Below are 19,441 nucleotides of genomic sequence, written 5' to 3' on the forward strand. Positions count from 1 at the left end.
ATATCAATCAATCTTTGTTTGTATAGCACCAAACCATAACCAAAGTTATCTCAAGACACTTTACAAAGAGGGCAGGTCCAGAAAGTACTCTCTGTCGTGGCCTATTGTATTAGATCAGTGTTAATCATTAATATTACATAAATGAATATGCCCTGTTATAATAAACCATTGTTAATTTAAGGCAGGACTGTAAACAGACCAGACTCATGTTGACAGATCTCTGCTGAGGCTACACTGGGGTTGGAAAGAGCTAGAAGGAGGGGTAGGGGTGGAGTGAAGCAAGAAGAGGAGAGCGACAAGAGAAACAACAAAACACCAGATGAAAGACAAATTTATAAACCATAAACCTAGCTCCTTTTTTGTTGGACATTGCTATAACTTTATTGATGAGGGCAACAGTATGTCCAAAATTAGCAACTGCTATGACTGATAGAAAACAGAACAATGCAGTATTAGTATTTGCAGCTAGGATTAAGTTAAAACCGAGAAAACTATTATTAACAAATATGGCAGTATAGTAATATTGCTGTTAGATGCAGTTAATATAATTTGTGTTAAGCTACCTATTTTTCGTCTTGACTTACAACTGAAGCCAATAACTTGACATGCAAGATAGGTTGTTTCATATACCCATTGTATTGTATATTTCACATCCCATGTGGGCAGCAGTCCATACGGTGTTTAAGAAAGGTAGAGCCTTTGGAAAAAAATGTCAGAATTGATTTAACAAAGGATCTGTCTTTCACATTTGTAACAAGCCAATCAGAGTGACAAGACTCACAACATAGTGGGCATGCTCAGCACTGGTAAGCAAGTATCATTGTTCCCTATCAGTGGAGCCAATTGGTGAATCAAACTCATGCTGAGGCCAGTAGGAGAAGAGCAAAAAACATACTTTCTAAAAAAACTTTCATTGTGGTTCTTTGATTTTCATTTTACCCTCTGAGACTGAAGTTGTCGTATATGACTTATTGTTTATAACCTAGTGTGCACTGTGTGCATGGTGTGTTGTGTGCTTCTATCCTCCTTGCTGCTGTAACACTGCAAATTTCCCCATTGTGGAATAAATAAAGGGTTGTCTTACCTTAATGGACACAGGTTGCATTAAGTTCAATAACCTTTGAACCATAAATCATCGCCACTTTTTTATTCCTCTTGCAGCCTACCGTTGGGCTGTTCTAATGGTGCCATCCATGCCTTTGTAGCGCTTAGAGAGGTTTTTCTAGCAAGACTGGAACTTGGGCAACTTTCTGGGGCGTAGACTTTTTCATAGAATGATTATTTTTTCCTTTGGTCTCAAAGATATGGGGGAACAAGTTTTTGCATAAAAGCTTCAGTCAGTTTTGTTTACTGTGTGTCACACACAAAATCTTTGAGTTTCTGTTTAGTTTTTTTCTTTTGTCTTTATAGTCCCATAACTTTTAAAAAATCCAGGTGGTATTGCTCATACTTAAAGCCCAGGTTGTCCTGAAAAAAGGCTGTTTAGAGCATGGTTCTCAAATGGTGTGGCAAGAGACAAGTCTAGGTGTTTCTTGGGAATTTGTACAGCCATGCAGCACTACTACAACTATACAGCAACTGAAGATACCATACCAAGTTTAGAGAGGCCATTTGCATGGACATGCATATGGGGTGCTTTGAGATTTTGGCTCAATCTCAGGTGTGCCTTGGACAAAAATAGTCAGAAAACCACTGGTTTAGAGATTGACTGTGCACTACAAGGCTGATGTTTTAAAAGCTTTTGTAAGACGATAAGACCAGGTAAGATGAAATGGTTAAGAAATAGCATAGGACTCAAGGAGTTAATAAAGAAATATTGTCTAGTTCTGATAAAATAAAAAACCATCTAAGCTAGTCCCCTCACCAGCAGCCTGTGTTTACCGACTTGCAGTACAACCAAACCACAATTGTAGCTACTTCTACTTTACCCTCAAATGACCCTAACTGATCCATCAATCCTAAGATCAGGCCGGCATGGCAGACATGGTATCTGGACAACCCATTGGCCCTGTAAGGTTACAAAGCTAAAGGGTAATCTGAAAAGTTCTGATATATTTCCATAGATGTTTAATGACATCTTTTGGCGATTCAGTTCAATTTTACAGGCACAAACACTGGAAATTGTTTTGCTGGGAGGCTTCAAAAAGGGAAATGTAAATAAAAGACAAAAAAGAAAATAGGGGTCTTTGAGAAATATTTACATTGGAAATATTCACAATTAGGGCTAAAATGAAAATCAGTTAACATTGTCCAAGGAGTTGGATGGCACTTCTTTGTGTTTATGAGGTTTATTTGTTTATAGTCTCCATTACTTTGCGGTTCTTGTCATGAATCAAGGCGATGTGCCATTAAGAATGGCAGCAGACAGGCAGGATTTTACTGACAGAGCCAATGCAAACTTCTTGTCTTTGGTAATTTTACTATGTATTCAAGGCTTGTGCTTTGCATATGCAGAAACACCAGCCCATATCTGCATCTCTGATGCAAATAAATGTGAAGTATTGAACAGTTTGGCATTGTGAGAGCAAAGGAAGAAGAAGAAAGGCATTTGTATCATCATTTGGCTTGTTTGTGTTGATACCTCGCTGACCACCGCGGTGTGACTCAACCGTGATCCCGACATTTAACACATCAGACAAAGGAGGTGATGTGAGAATAAGCGAGAGTTGGATAATCACAAAGAAATAATCGGTTGTTTGTGAACAGGCATGATATTTTTTCTGGCACAGGGAGGTGTATGAGTGTTAAGAGTCACAGAAATGGACCAAAAAAAAAAAATCTCACATTTTGCAGCGTGTAGGTGTAGACAATAGCACAAACTCACAGCTCTCGCCTGCTCCAGCACTCACATCTCTCTTTCTGCTGCAGATGTTCTTGTTACATACATGCCAGATGCACAGCGTGAGATTCAGGATGTGGTTTCGACTGGTTGTCCACAGCAGCTCTGAAAGCATGTCTGGAGTGACAGTGTAAGTGGAGGTGTTCAAAACCAAAGAGTGTTAATGTGTGTGAGAGAGCTACAAACTGGTTAAAGACTTGGATCCTTCTGTGTGTGTCAGCTAAGCAGGGCTGTTCTGAATGTGCGGATGGACAAGCCCTGCAGAGCAGCCCCAAGTCGGTTAAATTGAGCATGAGGACATTACTAGAGAGAGGTCACTGCAGAGCCCACTAGCATACACAGAGGTGTGGGATGCTGGTAACCCCCTGGTGCCACGCCAGACGGATGTCATTCCCCCCCTTGACCTTATTTTTGCTTCACTTGACATGCCTTGATGATGTCAGAGCTGCTTAGCAGAACCATAAATAAAGGGCGGCAATCACACCACCCTCATGGAACAAATTAGACTGACAAGTTCCTGTGTGCAGCGTGCTCCACAGAGCAGTGCATACTTCTACTCATGTGTAAGTGACAGACCATGAGAGACAGAGAAATAAAAACATGAGAGAGGAAGGACAGGAACATTCATGGACAGCATTTATGAGCCTTTTCATGCTTTTAGAATCACGGATTTGTTAAACAGGAACCAAGAGTCAGAGATGTGACATAAAACAAATGTCCTGCAGCTTTATATCATGACTCCAAAACTGCTCTGCTTCCTTTTATGTTGATATTTACAATCCTTATATAAACTTCCCCTCAGCCTAGTTTGCTACATCCTGGCAGAAGATTTCCCCCTCAGAGAGCAGATGCACAACGGTCACCAGCAATGCAACTGTCTGCTGGTCAGTCAGAGTCTACTCTTTCTGCTAATAATCAGGTTTAATCTTCACAGAAGATTGTGGACTGTGAAAACGTAGTGCTATAATAAGGTAAAATAAATATTACTGTGTTTGTATTAACCAGACAAATGTCAGACGGGATCATTAAAGTTTGTTTTAACATCTGTCTGGGCTACACTGAGCTATTTCAGTGTTTAATTCTGATTATAAAAACTTTATTAACGACTGTAACAATGGCTTAAACCACACAATTTTGAGTAAAAGGAACTGGGATAACCAGCCCTGAGTAGATTTAAGCTGTATTTCCACCAAGTGGTCTGGTTCAATTGGGTACACAATTATTTATTTCCATTGTCAAAGTCAGGTAAGGTACCAAAATAACTGATTTGTACCTTCCTATTTTATGGCGCTCTTTTTTAGGGGTACTAAGCATACCAACCTAAAAGAGTGGAGTAGGCCTACTGCAGACTGCTGTCTCCACTGTAATATACTCGTTATCACAGGAAAAAAAGAAATAGAAGAAAAATAAGACAAAATGGTAATGAAAAAATATTGCTATCATGATAATAAGAACGTCAAGTTTTTATATTTCCTCTCATGACGGAAACATACCCAGTCAAAAACAACATCAGCAACAGCACCACGGTATTTTAGGCTGTATTTGAGGTCACAGAAATCAGACATATCAAAAACACTGAAACCACACAGGAGATATCTCAGTTCATCTAGATAAATAAGTGTTTTTTGTGAAGATAATTTCTGCATAATATTTGCATGTTTGTCAAAGCAGCAGGGTGTGTTCGTGTATGGATGTTAAGGTCTCTGCAGCCAGCAGGCCTCTGCTATTACTCAGTCTCCTGCCTGTAAACAGTCCTGTTAGTTACAGCTGGACAAATTAAACACATTGCCAGGGCTACTGGTCAGAGATCATAAGGCAGTTTCTTTATCTTCACTAATTTTTCACACAATCACACTATGATATATTTGGCCAATTCAGGTCTTACTCTTAAACTCTTAAAGTTCCTGTGGAGAGTTTTTGACTGGTTGTGAAACAGGCTGAAACTGATGTCTCTATATGACCTACCTAAAGCAAACAATATAACCAGCAACATGATTGATTGATTCTTAATGTGCCTGTTAAAGCTGCTGCAGAGTAGGTGTCGAGAGAAGGCTGCGCCCAAGACCAAATACTACTTACAGATGCATCTAAAAAAACTGATCATGATAGAAGTTATTTTTTTCTGTGATTTAATTCAAGAAGTGAAACTTCCATAAATTCTAGATTAATCACATAAAAAGATAAATGTTTCAAGAAATTTTTAATCTTGATGATTACGGCTTGCAGCTCCCAAAAATCCACCATCTCAAAATATTAGAATATCACAAAACATCAGTCCAAAAAATTATCTATTATAAGGAAATGTTGACCTTCTGGAAAATTAAGCACAGTTATAAACTCAGTAATTGGTGGAGCTCATTTTGCACCAATTTTTGCATCAATGTGATGTGGCATGGAGCCAATCAGGCTGTGGCACTGCTGGGGTGTTATGCAGCCCATGTTGCTCTGATAGCAGCCTTCAGCCTGTCTGTATTGTTGAGTCTGGTGTCTTTCATCTTCCTCTTCACATTCCCCCAGACATTATCTACGGGGTTCAGGTCAGACCAGTTGGCTTGTCAACCAAAGACAGTAACACCATGGTCAGCAAACCAGTTTCTGGTTCTCCCCAAACCATCACTGACTATGGAAACTGAAACAGTGAGCTTCAAGCAATGTGGACTCTGTGCCTCTCTGATCTTCCTCCAGACTCTGGGACCTTGATTTCCAAAAGAAATTAAAAATTTACATTCATCTCAAAACAGGACTTTGGACCACTGAGCAGCAGTTCAGTTCATTTTCTCCTAAGCCCAGGTGAGAAGTTCTTACATTATCTGTGGTTCAGGATTGGCTCGACACTAGAAACGCAATACTTGTAGTCTGTTTCCTGGGCCTGCCGGTGTGGAGGCTCTTGATCCACTGACTCCAACCTCAGCTCTCCTTGTGAAGCTCACTTTAGTTCTTGAATCTGCTTTGTTTGACAACCGTCTGAGGGCTGAGCTCAACCTTGTTGCTTGTGCATCTTTTCTTTCCACGTTGTTCTCTTCCAGTCAACTCTATGAACAGCCTGCTCTTCCAGCAGTGGCCTTCTGTGGCTCACTCTCCTTGTGGAGCGCGCCGGTGATTTTCTTCTGGACATTTGCCAGGTCATCAGTCTCCTCCATGATTGTGGTTGTGTGTACTAAACCAGAGTGAGAAAATGAAGGCTCTGGAAACCTTTGCAAATTAGACTTTTTCACTGTATTATAATATTATGAGATAAGGGATTTTTTTATGAGCTGTAAGCTGTTATCATCAAGATTAAAACTAAAAAGTCTGTGATGTGTTTACTTTGTACGAGTAAAATATGCCATTAATGCAGTTTTAAAATTTTGAAGTAATTCATAGGGAAGAATGAACTTTTACATGATTATCCAATTTTTTGAGATGCACCTGTATATACTGCATACTAAGCAAAGTTGGTATGGGATTTACTACTAAAAAGCCTGTCATCTCTGCATTGACATATTCCGATAAAATAATTTGCAGACTGTAAGTAAAATTTAAACAACAGTAAGAATGAATATGTTTAATCTTTAATACATCCATTTAGTTATTTATACATATATAAATAATATATTTTTTTAAGTGCATCAGTGTGGGTTTTCTTATTTCTTGAAGCGTGATGGCTGGCTGGCGAGCTCCTCTGGGAGCCAGAATGACTAGTGTGCTCTTTTTCACATTTAAAAGTCCTCGCTAATCTGGCATTAATTCTGGGATTTCATCCACACATTAAATTGTTTACTCTGATTTGGATCACACTGCATACTCGATGTGAAGTCACAGGGTAGTCAAACAGCCAAAGCGAAGCCTTTAGACTTCTTCTGGCACAAGCTTTCTTATTGAGTGATTCATTTGCATTTTGAAAAAATACAACTTACACATGTACCTGAAAAAATCAGCAACGAGATAACGCATTACCCAAGCAAAAGTTCCAAACAGGACCTTTAATGAAACAGTCTTTACTGTTAGAAAAAACTGAGCATTTGTGAGATTGATAATTGGATAAGAAAGTATAAAATAAAGATGTTTTAAAACTATCTCCAATAAAGAAAAGAAGATATAGTGTAACTTTGTTTCAGGTGTCAAACCCAGATTGGAAGGACCCATGGATCTACGACAGTGTTCTCTAATGCTGTGACACTGTGACCTTATGCAACCCTAAAACAAAGAGGGTTGAGTCATGATGATGTAGGTGATGGTGACAGAAAATCCTCAACTAAGTCAAAAAAAAAAAAAAAAACATGCTTGATTACAGGAAATGGAGTCAGAGGGGAAGGTGATGGCGGGGGAGATGAGTTACAAGAAGGCGCGGGAAGGGGGAGACGCGGATTCAGAGAAAATGAAAAATAAATACGTTGAAAGCAGAGGGAAGGAAAGAAAACAGGACACAAAAGAAAAAATAAGGAACTTCATTATTTGTGGTTGTCTCATTGTGTAGAAGTTGAATGCCTGGGTGGAGTGACGAAGTTTGGTACAATTATCTGACATGAAGTTGACCCTTCACAGGAAATCTGTGCCATTTGGTGGGCGCTTTTATCCACAAACGCCTTACTGTAACGTTCATTTTTAGCACGATGGACCCCTGGGGAATGACCTTCTGCGCTCTCTGTGGTTTTTGGCAGACGTCATGTTTGTATGAAAAAGAGATTAAAAACGTTGGACCACACAGAGACACACTGACGTTTTGTTGTGGAGAAAAACTCTACATATTAAGTGTTTTCATAGAACAACTGGTGCTTAAATAAGGAAGTGTGCCTCTTAATAGCTTGTTTGGTCTACAGTAATGTTGATGAGGAGCAGGTGCTGGGAGCTAATGATTCTCTTAGGGGATATTTTGACTTGAGTTATTAATACATTCATGCTTTGCGTTTGTCTGCGCTGATATGTCTACCAGGCAGTGTGGGTCTGCTGTGTGACGCAGGGGCCTTTATCTAAAAACATACCAGGCCTGGAGTTACAATAAAGCCTCCTGCAAACTCTAAAGTCAGATACAGTTATTGGCATGTTTTACTAATTATTAAATAAATTTAGGCTGAAAAGCCACATTGGGCCAAGCACATCCACAGCACTATATGATGGTTACAGCTAACATTATCAGCTATGTGCTTCCTTGTGTTCGTTTTTACAAGTTTACACTCTTTAGCATTTCTGCCAAACTAGGCAGAAAGGTTTTGGTTTCATATGTGGTACTGGCTCAGCTCTTCTTGGTTTTAATACCAGGCACTGCATTTTCCATTATAGTGAGTACTTTGGTAGAACCTCCCCAGTATAATCGGGGTCGTCAAAGCAATGCTGTATGAAATAACTGAGGCCAAATACAACATCAATGGAGGATTTCAAGGCGATTGTGTACCTGCTTCTTTGTCTGTGGCTTTTTGTCAAAACAAGGAGAGAAGTTGTAATCCAGAGACAGTTGTAAGCAGGGAGACAAGATGCTACTAAAAAGTATTGGAGAGTTTGGGAAACCATACAACAGTGCAAAGCAACTGTCAATTTATGTAAGTTCTGCCCTTTTTAGTAGGGCTGGGTAATTAATCGAAAATTAGATTAAATCACAATATAGCCTGCTGCAATTATCAAATCGCAAAAGGTACAATATTCCTGTAACCTGAAATTTGTGTCAAATAGCAGTTTAAAGCTTTTTTTGCAGCAGAGATGTTATGCATTACAGATCTTGCAGTCATTCCAAGGTTATTTTTTAGAATAGTCTAAAAAAATCCTACTTTTTTGTATGTTTGTCTTATTAAATATGAGAATGACATAATGATTATAACTCCCTTCAAAACATCAATTCCCTTCCAATTTGCAATATGAGTCAAAATCATCACAGATATTTTTCAAAATTGTTAGGCTCTAGTTTTATCTAATATTGTGTTGGTTAAAATATCGAATGATTTATTGCTTGTGTTTGTTGGGGAAAAAAAACATAATATAAGGAATTTAAGAAATAATTGCATATCAAATTGCAATTGCAATACTGGGGAAAAAAATCACAACTAGATCATTTTCCCAAATGTAGAGTGATCACTGCTTTGAGTCCTTTGCTTATGCATCTGATGGATTATTGTTGGTTTTTTTACTTTAGACACTTCTGTACCATTAGTGAAGTTATCCTCATAGTTAGTAACTTCCCACCTGGGACAAGGGGTGCTCTCGACAAAGAGTGTGCTGATTTACAGCAAAGGGTATTGCAAAGGTCTCTTTGTATGGATTGTACATATTATGTGGCACCTGTATCAGTAATGGGGCAGGCAGCTGACTGTGGAGGGTCATTTGGCAATGTTCAGATCACTTATCTGGACTTTACTGATGATGGTATGATATTCGTGGTGACTATAGATCTTAACTTGCTTTAGTGAGGAGGCTGAAGCATTGGGAATTCACATCTCCTGGGCCATTTGCCTTTGATGCTGCCATTGAATTTGTGTTTGTGAATGATAAGAGCATGGAAGCTGTAGAGCAGTTCCCCTACCTTGGTGGTGTAATCCATCGATCCGCTGACTGTGAGGCTGAGATCAACCGCGGACCCGTATTCGCTCATTGGGTGATGGGTTCACTAAGCAAGACAGTGTGGTGTTCCCAGCATCTAGGCATGTGGACAAAAGTCAGTCTTTGGGTCCTTGGTCCTTCCAGTCTTACTATACTCGACTGATGCCTGGATTTTGACTGACGGCCAGAGGCGACGACCGGCCCCTTTGTGGCAACTTCTCTTTGGTACATCTGTGGGTATCGTTGGCAAGATTGTGTATCTAATGCAGAGGTGCACAGGAGAGTAAGGATGGGAGCAGCAGCTGCACTTTTACGAGTACCTGGTGCGCTTTCCCACACCTGATCCAGTTCACTGCATACCGGGTGCCCAGAGCCCAGTGGGCAACGCATGTGAAAACCACTGATCTAGAGTATGTTAAATGCAACGTTACATTTTTTAAAATTAGCTTTAGAAAAAGTCAAACTGTAGCTGATGGTGTTTTTAGCCAACTTAAAGAAAAAGCTCTACTTTGTAAGTTGACCGAAATCTGATACCACATCCATTTAAGAGGCAACTTCACTTTGGTTGGCAAAGTCTGACTTGACTACATGATCAGTTTGAGGGGGCTTTGTTTCAGTTTAAAGACACTGTTTTTCATTACTGTCACCCTTTGGTCAATGACAAGAAAGTAAAACAAATAATAATTTACTTACAGTAAAATACTGTATGACCTTGTGCTACCTATCTACCTGTCCATGCAAATGGAACCAATAAAAGAGTAAAAAAATAAAAAGACATTCACTTGTGTCTGTAAATGTGTCTGCCGTTGGCTCTGGTGGCAAAGATCTAAAAGAAAAAGATGAAGCTCGTGGGACTTTGGCACAGTCAGCATATTCAACAAAGTTAATGTCCAAGTGTTCACCACAAGAAAGAGCTGGCAGTTTGCCAAAGCAATGGTCTTTGAAAATGAGAAAAAAAAAAAACAGTCCCCATATTCATCATTCGTGACAATAACTTTGATGCAGCTGCTTCACCCTGGCCTTTTGTCATGATATCATTATGAGTAATAAATTCACTCTGTATGACGTCTAATATCCCACAAAAGGTGCCAGTTTGAGACTTTGATCTGTACGCTCAGAAAGTGTCTGGAAGTGTGTCGTTAAAGATTACAAAGGAGACATTATTTTAAGATTAAGATATATATTTCAGGGGAGTGAAGAGCGAGGGAGTGATGCAGGAGGATTGATGGGAAAACTGTTAAAGCTTTCACTCACAGGCGCCAGCATGACGTAGTGCCTCTCGCATTCCTGGGTTATTACTTAAAGATGTCTGCTTGTCATTGCTGCTCCCGCTCTCATGCTCTCAATGTTGCCTCTCACATGGGGTGAGCCGCTTGCAGCATGTTTCCACCGCAGAGAGTGGTTAAAGGAAATCCCTGTCAGTTCATTAGAGCAGTCCTCGCATTTGAGGAAAAAAAAATCAAACCAGGACGAACATGACGTAGAGAGCAGCAACCCTAGAAGGAGGAAAAACAGAGAAATATGCTTTAACTGTTGCGTTAAATTTTATCTGGTGAACAGAGGAAAGAGAGGATTTTTGATTTAAGTTAGGCTGGAAATCTGGTCAAATAGAAGAGAGTTTTTAGGAATATAAAATAGTTGAAGTGATTTTTGTGTATAATGGTGTTGCTGCAGGGAGCTGATGCACAATTATTCAGAGTTGAGGAATCCAGTCTGGCAAAATCCCGGGTTCTGATGGGAACCGATCGGGTCAGAATAGGCTTTCTGTCTGTGTGGACACAAACACACACACTGTTCCACTTTCAAGAAAGCTCCTCAGTGAGAAGAGAGAGGAAGTTTTTACAGAGGAAGTGAGACGTAATCTATGAATTATATATACACATGGAGACTATCATTTCATTCAGGGGGAGCCCACTCACAACCCCCCCTTTGCTACAACCCCTTTTAGCCGTTAGGCCTCCATTTACTCCTGTCTGATGAAAATAAACTTTGACAACTTTGAGTTTTTTTCATGACATTTTCACCATCTGGTTTGTCTCTGTGGCCACAGGTGGAGGAGGAAAGCGAAAAGGAAGGAGTAAGAAATGGAAAGAGATCCTCCGGTTCCCCCACATAAGCCAGTGCACTGAGGTGGGAAACTGCATCGGTACGTATCTCTGTGTTCTCATCTGTATGTCTGCAGATGTTAAAAAAAGGAGCACGTTTTAAAGTTTGTGTGCTTTTATTTCTGCAGAGAAGGATTATGTCAGCATCTGTGAGAAACAGCCAATTGGACAGCTTCTCTTTCGTCTTTTCTGTGAGACGAGAATCAAACTGCAGCGATGCATCCAGCTGCTGGACGCAATGGTAAGCAAACAAACACATGCACATGATTGTGCATCCTTTATCAGAAGTTTTCAGTTCAGTATCCTGGAATATCTCCCCATTAAAGTGATCAATAACCCCCCTTTCCTCCTTTAATACACCTTAATCACTATTTTAAGTCATGTTATTCTTTATGATCAAAGCACTTTAGCCCTAATTGAGCATTCACCGACACTTATGAACAGTTGGTCTGTTAATCTTTTGATTTCTCTGGCTGAGTCATATAAGAAGTAGAGAGCCCAGTGTTTGTGTCTGAATATAACTGCTCTGTTGTTCACTCGGTATTATGACATCAACCCTTACAAGGAAGAGAAGCACTGTGGATGGTAAAAAGCTATTACAGTGGATAAAACAGTGACCCTGTAAAGCTATTTATGAGGTTTGAGGAAGTTAAGACCTCCATAACTTCACAGAAATGTCATTATATGATGTTACATTTGACCTTGTCGGAAAATTATGTTTTCCCTTAAATGCTTAAGTGGGGTTTTCATCCACCATAGACATTTTTACTTGGCACATAAAAACTTTCTAGAAATGCTGCATGTTGGGAATATACATTTAGTAGAAAAACAGTAACATCCTTGGATTAACACTTAAATTAGCAGCTGGGCTGTGTTAATTTTGACAGCTGTTTTTATTTTTAGTCTTAGTCTCACTCTCTAGATTAACCTGTTCTTTAGTTTTAGCTGCATTTTAGTGATGTCTAACAGTTTTTTTCTTTCTATTTTATTTAACTGAATTTGGTGCCAAATCATAATAGTGTCATCTATGCAGAGGCAGAAGAGCTACAGATATGTCGTGTATTGATGGCTTTACCATTGGTGGAGAAATATCATGGATTTTGAATGTCACATGAAAATTAAAACTGTTTTTAATCTCCTTGACAAAAACTAAACTTACTTGTAGTCAAACTTAGAGTCATCAAAGATCTATTTTTAGCTAGTGTTAGTTTCGTCTTTCTCTTGGTATAAAAAGTGGCTGACGAATAGTTTTACTCATAGATTTAGTCTACGAAATTAACGATACAGCTGGGCTGTTACTAGTACTTTTCCAAAAGTCACCATTTCTGCAGTTTGTTTGATTTCTGCAATGGCTTCTACAATAAAGGCCATTGGCCATATTGCAACATAGCATTGAAACCTTTTCTTCTGCTGCAGTACAAAATTGCATTTTCTTTTCAGCAAATTTAAAAATTCTTATAGATTTGGTTATACATTTGGATAGACACCCTCCTATTAAAGGCTAATTCATACAATAAATGGTGCTGAATTGTAGCCTTAATGATAGCTTATGTGCGAAATAGGCTTTATAAACAATTCAATAGCTTTTGCTCTGTTAAAGTCGGTAAAAGGCTGTTGTGGACTGCATAAGCCGGGTTTTCCATAAGCATCAGCTGTCAGCCAAAGAGCTAACTAGTCACTTAATCACAGCTGGGTACTTTTTTTCCTATTTCTAACTGCATCTGTTTTCCTGTACAGTTGAGATTCATTTAAACAATGTTTCAACTAAAAATTAAGTGATTTAGATAAAATTAAATATTTTATTGTAACATAAAAACAGGAGTAAAAGTTTTGATGCGTTTAAAGCAGTAAACACAAGTATGTCATGAGGTTTTATTTTCACATGAACCAATCTTGCAACAATGTGAGCTTTATGAGCTTCTACTCCATGTGTAAGGCGCTTACAGTTTGATCCTTCTTGTTATTGAGGAAAGAGGACAACCAGATAAAAAGATGCAACATTAAAAGCAACACAGTAATGAATAGTCTGATATCTTCAGAATGAATTGATAGAATGTAAAAATGAGAATAAAATACATGCATCTTAGAAACTTTTAAGGTATCATATTTATGTTTAATGTAGTGTGCTGTGACACTGTCGCATAGTTGTTGGTAAACAGCATATTAAAAGTTGTACAGTTCCATTCATCATGTGACTGCATGCACCGAAGTGTGGCGGTACAGGACAATTGCAAATACAGCAATCGGTATCAGCCAATCTCACTTATAGGTGATAACTGATATCAGCTGCAAAAAAAATAACAAAGGCATCCCTATGAAAAATAATACCTTGTTTCTTCAGATGTACTAAAATAAACCTGCCTGGATGGAATGACTGATGACCAGCCTGTTTAGAAAATGTAAGGAGTTATAGCAGACATTTGTGTTAAAATGTAGTGTATGAAAATCGAAATTTAGAAATACTCAAGCAAAACACAGAAGACTAGAATGAAGAATCTACTTGAGCACAGTAACCTGGTATCTGTATGTCATCCCTCCGGCAGTGACTGAAATAAATGTTCTGGTCTTGATTTTTACTACAAACAACATAATCTAATACTAGCCACTGATTACAACCACAGTGGATGGGAAATTTATAAATAACATAATTTAAAATGATGGATCAAAAAGGACTGACTGTCAAAACTAGGCTCTTTTGGAGTAAAACTTTACTTTAGTACTATAACAGAGCATTAATACCTTTTAACTTTACACCTCTGATTCAAACCCTGTGTATTTTCTTCCCCTGGAAAAATGCTGCTTTAGACAACAGTCATCCCCTTTTCTGCAGCACTCACTTTCATTACAGCATAGTTTGAATGTACCCGGGTGCTGCTAGGTCATGCAGCCAGAGGAGACAATTAAACTGAGTAGTGATTATTCAACAGCCAGATCCTACCCCCAACCCCCCACCCTGGCTGGTTGTCCCCCCCCTTTCCAATCTTTCTCTCTGAGTCTAGACGAATACCTCCCACATGACACATTTAAGTCTTTATCTATGCCCAGAATATCTGTGGGGGCATGTGACGGAGCAGAAAGGACAGCATTGTTTCCCACAGCAAACCCCTCCAATCCCAACACCCCCCTTCCCTCCCTTTTTCACCCCCCCTTCAGCCACCCAGCCCCAAAAGTGACCAAAAATCACCCACACGCGTTCATCCCAAACACATGTTGGCGGTAATTCTGGGATCCATGTGACAAAGTGTGAGGCCACACTCGGCGTTGAGCTTTACACTCGCCACTGTACTGACAATAAAGCAGGCCAGAGGCTGATTACAGGCAGGCAGGTGCTTATATTTCAAGTGATTAAATAACATGTGAGTCCTGCGACGTTACGAGGCCAAAAGAAACTCTGAAGTCACAATGTTTAATTTCTGGTGAAACAGGAAACTCAGTTTTATGTCAAAGAAAACTAAGCAGCATGAGCAAGACCGTTATGTTTTGGTGCGTTTGAGAGGGAGAATGTGCTCAGGGTTCAAGTGGTTCCTCTTACATCATTAAACGGTGTGTGTGTGCGCATATGATTTTGTGTGAATTTGTGAGTTGGATCCCTGCTGCGTCCGAAAGGCTAAGAGGGCGTCTTCTTTTCCCCTTTGGCTGACCCCCCACCGGCAAAGGGTGGGATTCAGACAGCTCATTTACTGCATGTGTGTGTTTGTGTGTAATTTCTCCAGAGCCCCTCACAACAAAGGCTCAGTTAATCAACACTTGGCAGCAGTCACAATTTATCTTTTTTCTGTCTATGTTCTCTGTTAAACCCCTATAGATCTAAATATCTAAGGAATAAATAAAATGTACATGCTGATTTTAACTATATCTGTAAGTCTTTATATTAATATGCCTTTTAGTGTAAGTCAGATTTAAGTCATTTTCACACGTTAAAGTTTTAGTCCAGTTTTAGTCAAAAAAAGTTCTGACATTTTAGTCTTTACTTTTAGTCAAAACAATTCTTTGAACTATTTTAATAAGCTATTTTGTAAAATGAATACAAATGTAAAACATTTATATTAATGCACCATCAATACTTTAATCACTTAAAAATAAACAGAAGAAAAAACAAGGTATTCAGACTCCCTTCACTTTTTTCAATATTCTGATGTTGCAGCCTGATGCTGCAGTCGAAAAAATTCATTTGTATTCTCATTAAGTGCAGCAGATTTTTTTAAGCTTTCCCCAGATATGTAACCTGACACACCAGATAAAGGGATTTATATATCCATAGCATGGATACATTTCACATTCATCCCAAACAAAGTGTTTGGGAAGGGCAGGAGTTCTTGAAAAAATTCTCAGAAGGTGATTGGACAATTTTTCTGTCTGTCACATTTATGGCCAGCCAATCAGAGCAATAAGACAAAATGACGTTAAAGGAATGAGCAGCTCTGCAACAAACTGACGGCAAACCCTGCCGTAGTAAATGAACAGTGGGTTGTAGTGTGGATAAAACCTATGCCAAAGCCAGTCAGGAGAAGAGTGAAAATGTCTTCTCCGTCAGGAGAAGCTTTGAGTGTGACTCTTTGCTCTTGTTTTCATGAAGTAATGTGGATTAATTCTGATAAAACAGGCGCTTTTATACTGCTGCATTGAGCTAAATGCTTCAGCGGTAGCAGCCACTGTATAAACCTGCTTACAGAACAACTCAACCCACCAGTGACAATCGCAAACTCATGCCAAGGCAGGTCGGGAGAAGAGCAAAAACATCTTTTCTGTCATGAATAACTTTCAGTGGTATTCTTTGCTATGAAAATTTGAGCTGTTGGTGCAAACAGTGTTCAGTTCAGCAGAAACGGTGCAGATTGGAGTTTTTCAAGATGGATTTGTTGATGAAAGAGATGGAGGCCGGCAGATACATCCGCTTTGCAAGGTTACAAGATCCGTCCCTTGCAGCAATCTTGTCTCTGAGCTCTGCAGGCAGTTCCTTTGACCTCATGGCTTGGTTTTTGCTCTGATACGCATTCTCAGCTTTGAGGCCTTCTTTGAGAGCTGTGTCTTTCAAAATGATGTCCAGTAAATCTGATTTACTAAAGGTTGACTCCAATAGAGGTGTAGAAACGTCTCAGCAAAGATGGGCAGAAATGGGGGGCGAGTTTTGAAAATGTTTCTGCAAATGGTCTGAATACTTTTGTAAATGTGATATTTAAGTTTTTATCTTTAAGAAATTTGAAAAAAATGTTAAATTCTGTTTTCATTTTGTCATGATGGGATACTGAGTGTAGATCAATGAGTGTATAAATGCTCTTTATCCAACCCCTGTTCTGTTTTTTACAGATTATATTCACAGTTCAGAAAATATAATGGATTTTCAACATCTAATAGTCCAGCACTAACATTTTAATCATGCTAACAAAAAACTAAACTTAGCTTCATCAATTTTATAATCAAAGATCTATTTTAAGTGAGTCTTACTCTCTAATTCCTTATTGAAAAAGGTAGTTGATTAACATTTATAGTCTTAGTTAAATGAACTCTGCTATTTTCCTCCTGTTTTATACACTGACATGATCCCACACTTTATGAGTACATTTATCCCTGCACTTCTTCAGCCTTTGTTCTGTAGAGTCCATGACGCTGTGGCTTTTTATGTTCCCCTAATCTCCTGACTTATGTTTGTGTGTATGTACTGTATACATACATGAGAGTGTCTGTGTGTGTTTTGTAGTGGAAATCTGGTGACGCTGGTGTGACACACTGTGACACTCCAGGACCTCAAGGAATCCCACCGTGTTTACTGTGCTGCTGCCAGGCAACCCAGGACCATGCTGGAAAAAGGCTGCTGATAGAAAGAGTAGAGCCAGCGTGCAGCCTGGGCGCCATGTTGCCACCCCCCTCTTTTTCTTTTTTTTTTTTTTTTTTTTCTTTAATTCTGTGAGAAGTTAAAAGTGCTGGATATGAAATGCGTCAGAGCGCTGTCAGAGAGATGTCCAATATGTCCAGTGTTTAACAGCCAAACCTGTTTGTGTTGATGTGCATTCAGACACGGAGCCAGGAGCGGCATATGTGTGAGTGAGAGAGTGACAGAATGTGTGTTTCCACGCTGACACTACACAAGAGCTACTCCATCAGCAAAATCATACGAGAAAGTCTGATTTTTTTTCTTTTCAGTGACAGACTCTGATATAATTAGGAATTCAGATTTTTTTTTAGTTGTAAAGCAGAAGGAGGGGCGTCAGTTTAGCTCAGTGGGTAGAACAGGCATCCATATACATAGTGGTAGTCCTCCACATACTGGTCACGGGATGGATTCCCAGTCTTGGCACTGTTTAGTGCATGTCTTCCCCGCTGTCTTTCCCCATATTTACTGTCTCTCTTCAGCTATCCTATCTAAATAAAGGCAGTCTCTTGACTGATTTATTAAGTTGGTATTGTTTCTTTTATCTTTTCACACTTCCTGTGGAGGATGATGTGTACTGATTGTAAAAACCCTGTGAGGCAAATCTTTATTTCTGTTTTTAACTTTACAGACTAAAAAAGAAATCTTCAGAGAAACAAACATTTTGGATCTTACTTTATCGTTAAAATGGGAGTAAGACACAGGGCTTTGTTTTTTCATGTTTTTTGGGAGAAAGACATTTTAATTTTATCGTATTGTTATAGTGCACTAAAGTATAATGACAATATAGCATAATGGTGTATTATATCATGTCATTCACATTGTATTTTGTCATATTACTGTATCATATAATTCATCGCGTATCATATCATTCTTACCATATTCTATATTGTATCATTTATACTGTAGAGATGGTACCATTTTTCCTTACCGATTCTGATAACCAAAGCATTGGGTATCAGCCGATACGGATTACTGATCCAGTACCAGTGTAAACTTTCTGGACTGACTGTGCAATGGAAAACTTGCCCACTCTTGAAGCCCCACAGTGAATTCTGAACAAGGCTCAACAAATAGAATCATAATGTACAGCCTCCCTGTGACATTGAAGTTGTTTTTCCTGCTAATTATTATGAGTTTTACTGATAAATATCGAAATAACTGTGACACAGAGGGCCACATCACAGGCTCTTTTTCTCTCCATGCGCTACTAAGACCGACGTGATGACGAACCAACCTGCCATTGGTTGACAGCCCCGCACAAAGCAGCTAGCTTTAGTTAGCAAGCTAGTGGCAAAACATAATCCATTCCACTTGGGACTATAATGCCTTAGTTTGATAGACAACAAACCTAAAAATTTCAAATTTTTGGGCTATCATACCTTATGTCAGCCTTACACCAGAGGACTTTGCAAAAACTCTTGAAAGACTCTAAAAAGACTGACACCCGAGACCCTCGCAAATCTAAAGACAATTTGTCCGCAAGCCATTGAGTTTTTAGTCTCAGACTAAGATTTTGCAAAGACTGGTGGTCAATAACTACAAGATGAGAATAGAATTCCTTTTGAGTTTATTTCCCATCATGCATCTAGTGGAAATTCACAACATTTTTTGAGCAAAGAACAAGATGTAGAAAGCGATCGCATTAGAGTTAATATCTCTTATAATCCAATGTGTTTAAATATTAACACCGAGTAGAAACAAAGGAAAGTTAAACACTGAAGCAACTTTGCATGTCACTGCAATAACTGAGGAACTATCCCGGAAACACTTCAGAATAAAAGTACTGTAAAAAAACCCAAGTTGTCTCACCACAGACACAAACTGATTAGGCTTTTACTCGAAAATCCCACTGGCGGTTTACTGTATCTGTCATGTCAGCCTGGAATGAATTGACAGACAAGGCACAGAAACACACAGGTGCAGAGATCTGACTGCAGCTCTGAGCAGAAAAATGTTTCAATCTCTTGACTTCGGCGTGAACATTCACCGGCTCTAGACTGATCTCACATTCATATTTTAAAGAATTAAGTGAATTAATGTGGTTACGCACAACACTGGCTCCAATTGGTCGTGGACGACAGTCGTGTCACTGAGAAACACTATTTGCTTACGACCAGA

The 19,441-nt window shown here is 39.1% G+C and overlaps 1 protein-coding gene across 2 annotated transcripts in view; it reads left to right on the top strand.

Annotated features, from left to right (window-relative positions):
* grk5l (G protein-coupled receptor kinase 5 like) overlaps nucleotides 1-19,441 on the top strand; it is a 55,546-nt gene that overhangs the window by 22,358 nt on the left and 13,747 nt on the right. For both annotated transcript variants that reach the window (XM_041787213.1, XM_041787211.1), the window contains exons 2-3: nucleotides 11,397-11,492; nucleotides 11,580-11,692. In XM_041787213.1, coding sequence (XP_041643147.1) covers nucleotides 11,397-11,492; nucleotides 11,580-11,692 — 209 coding nt within the window. The remainder of the gene's footprint in view (nucleotides 1-11,396; nucleotides 11,493-11,579; nucleotides 11,693-19,441) is intronic.

This window comes from Cheilinus undulatus, linkage group 5, assembly GCF_018320785.1.
Source record: "Cheilinus undulatus linkage group 5, ASM1832078v1, whole genome shotgun sequence".
NCBI lineage: Eukaryota > Metazoa > Chordata > Actinopteri > Labriformes > Labridae > Cheilinus > Cheilinus undulatus.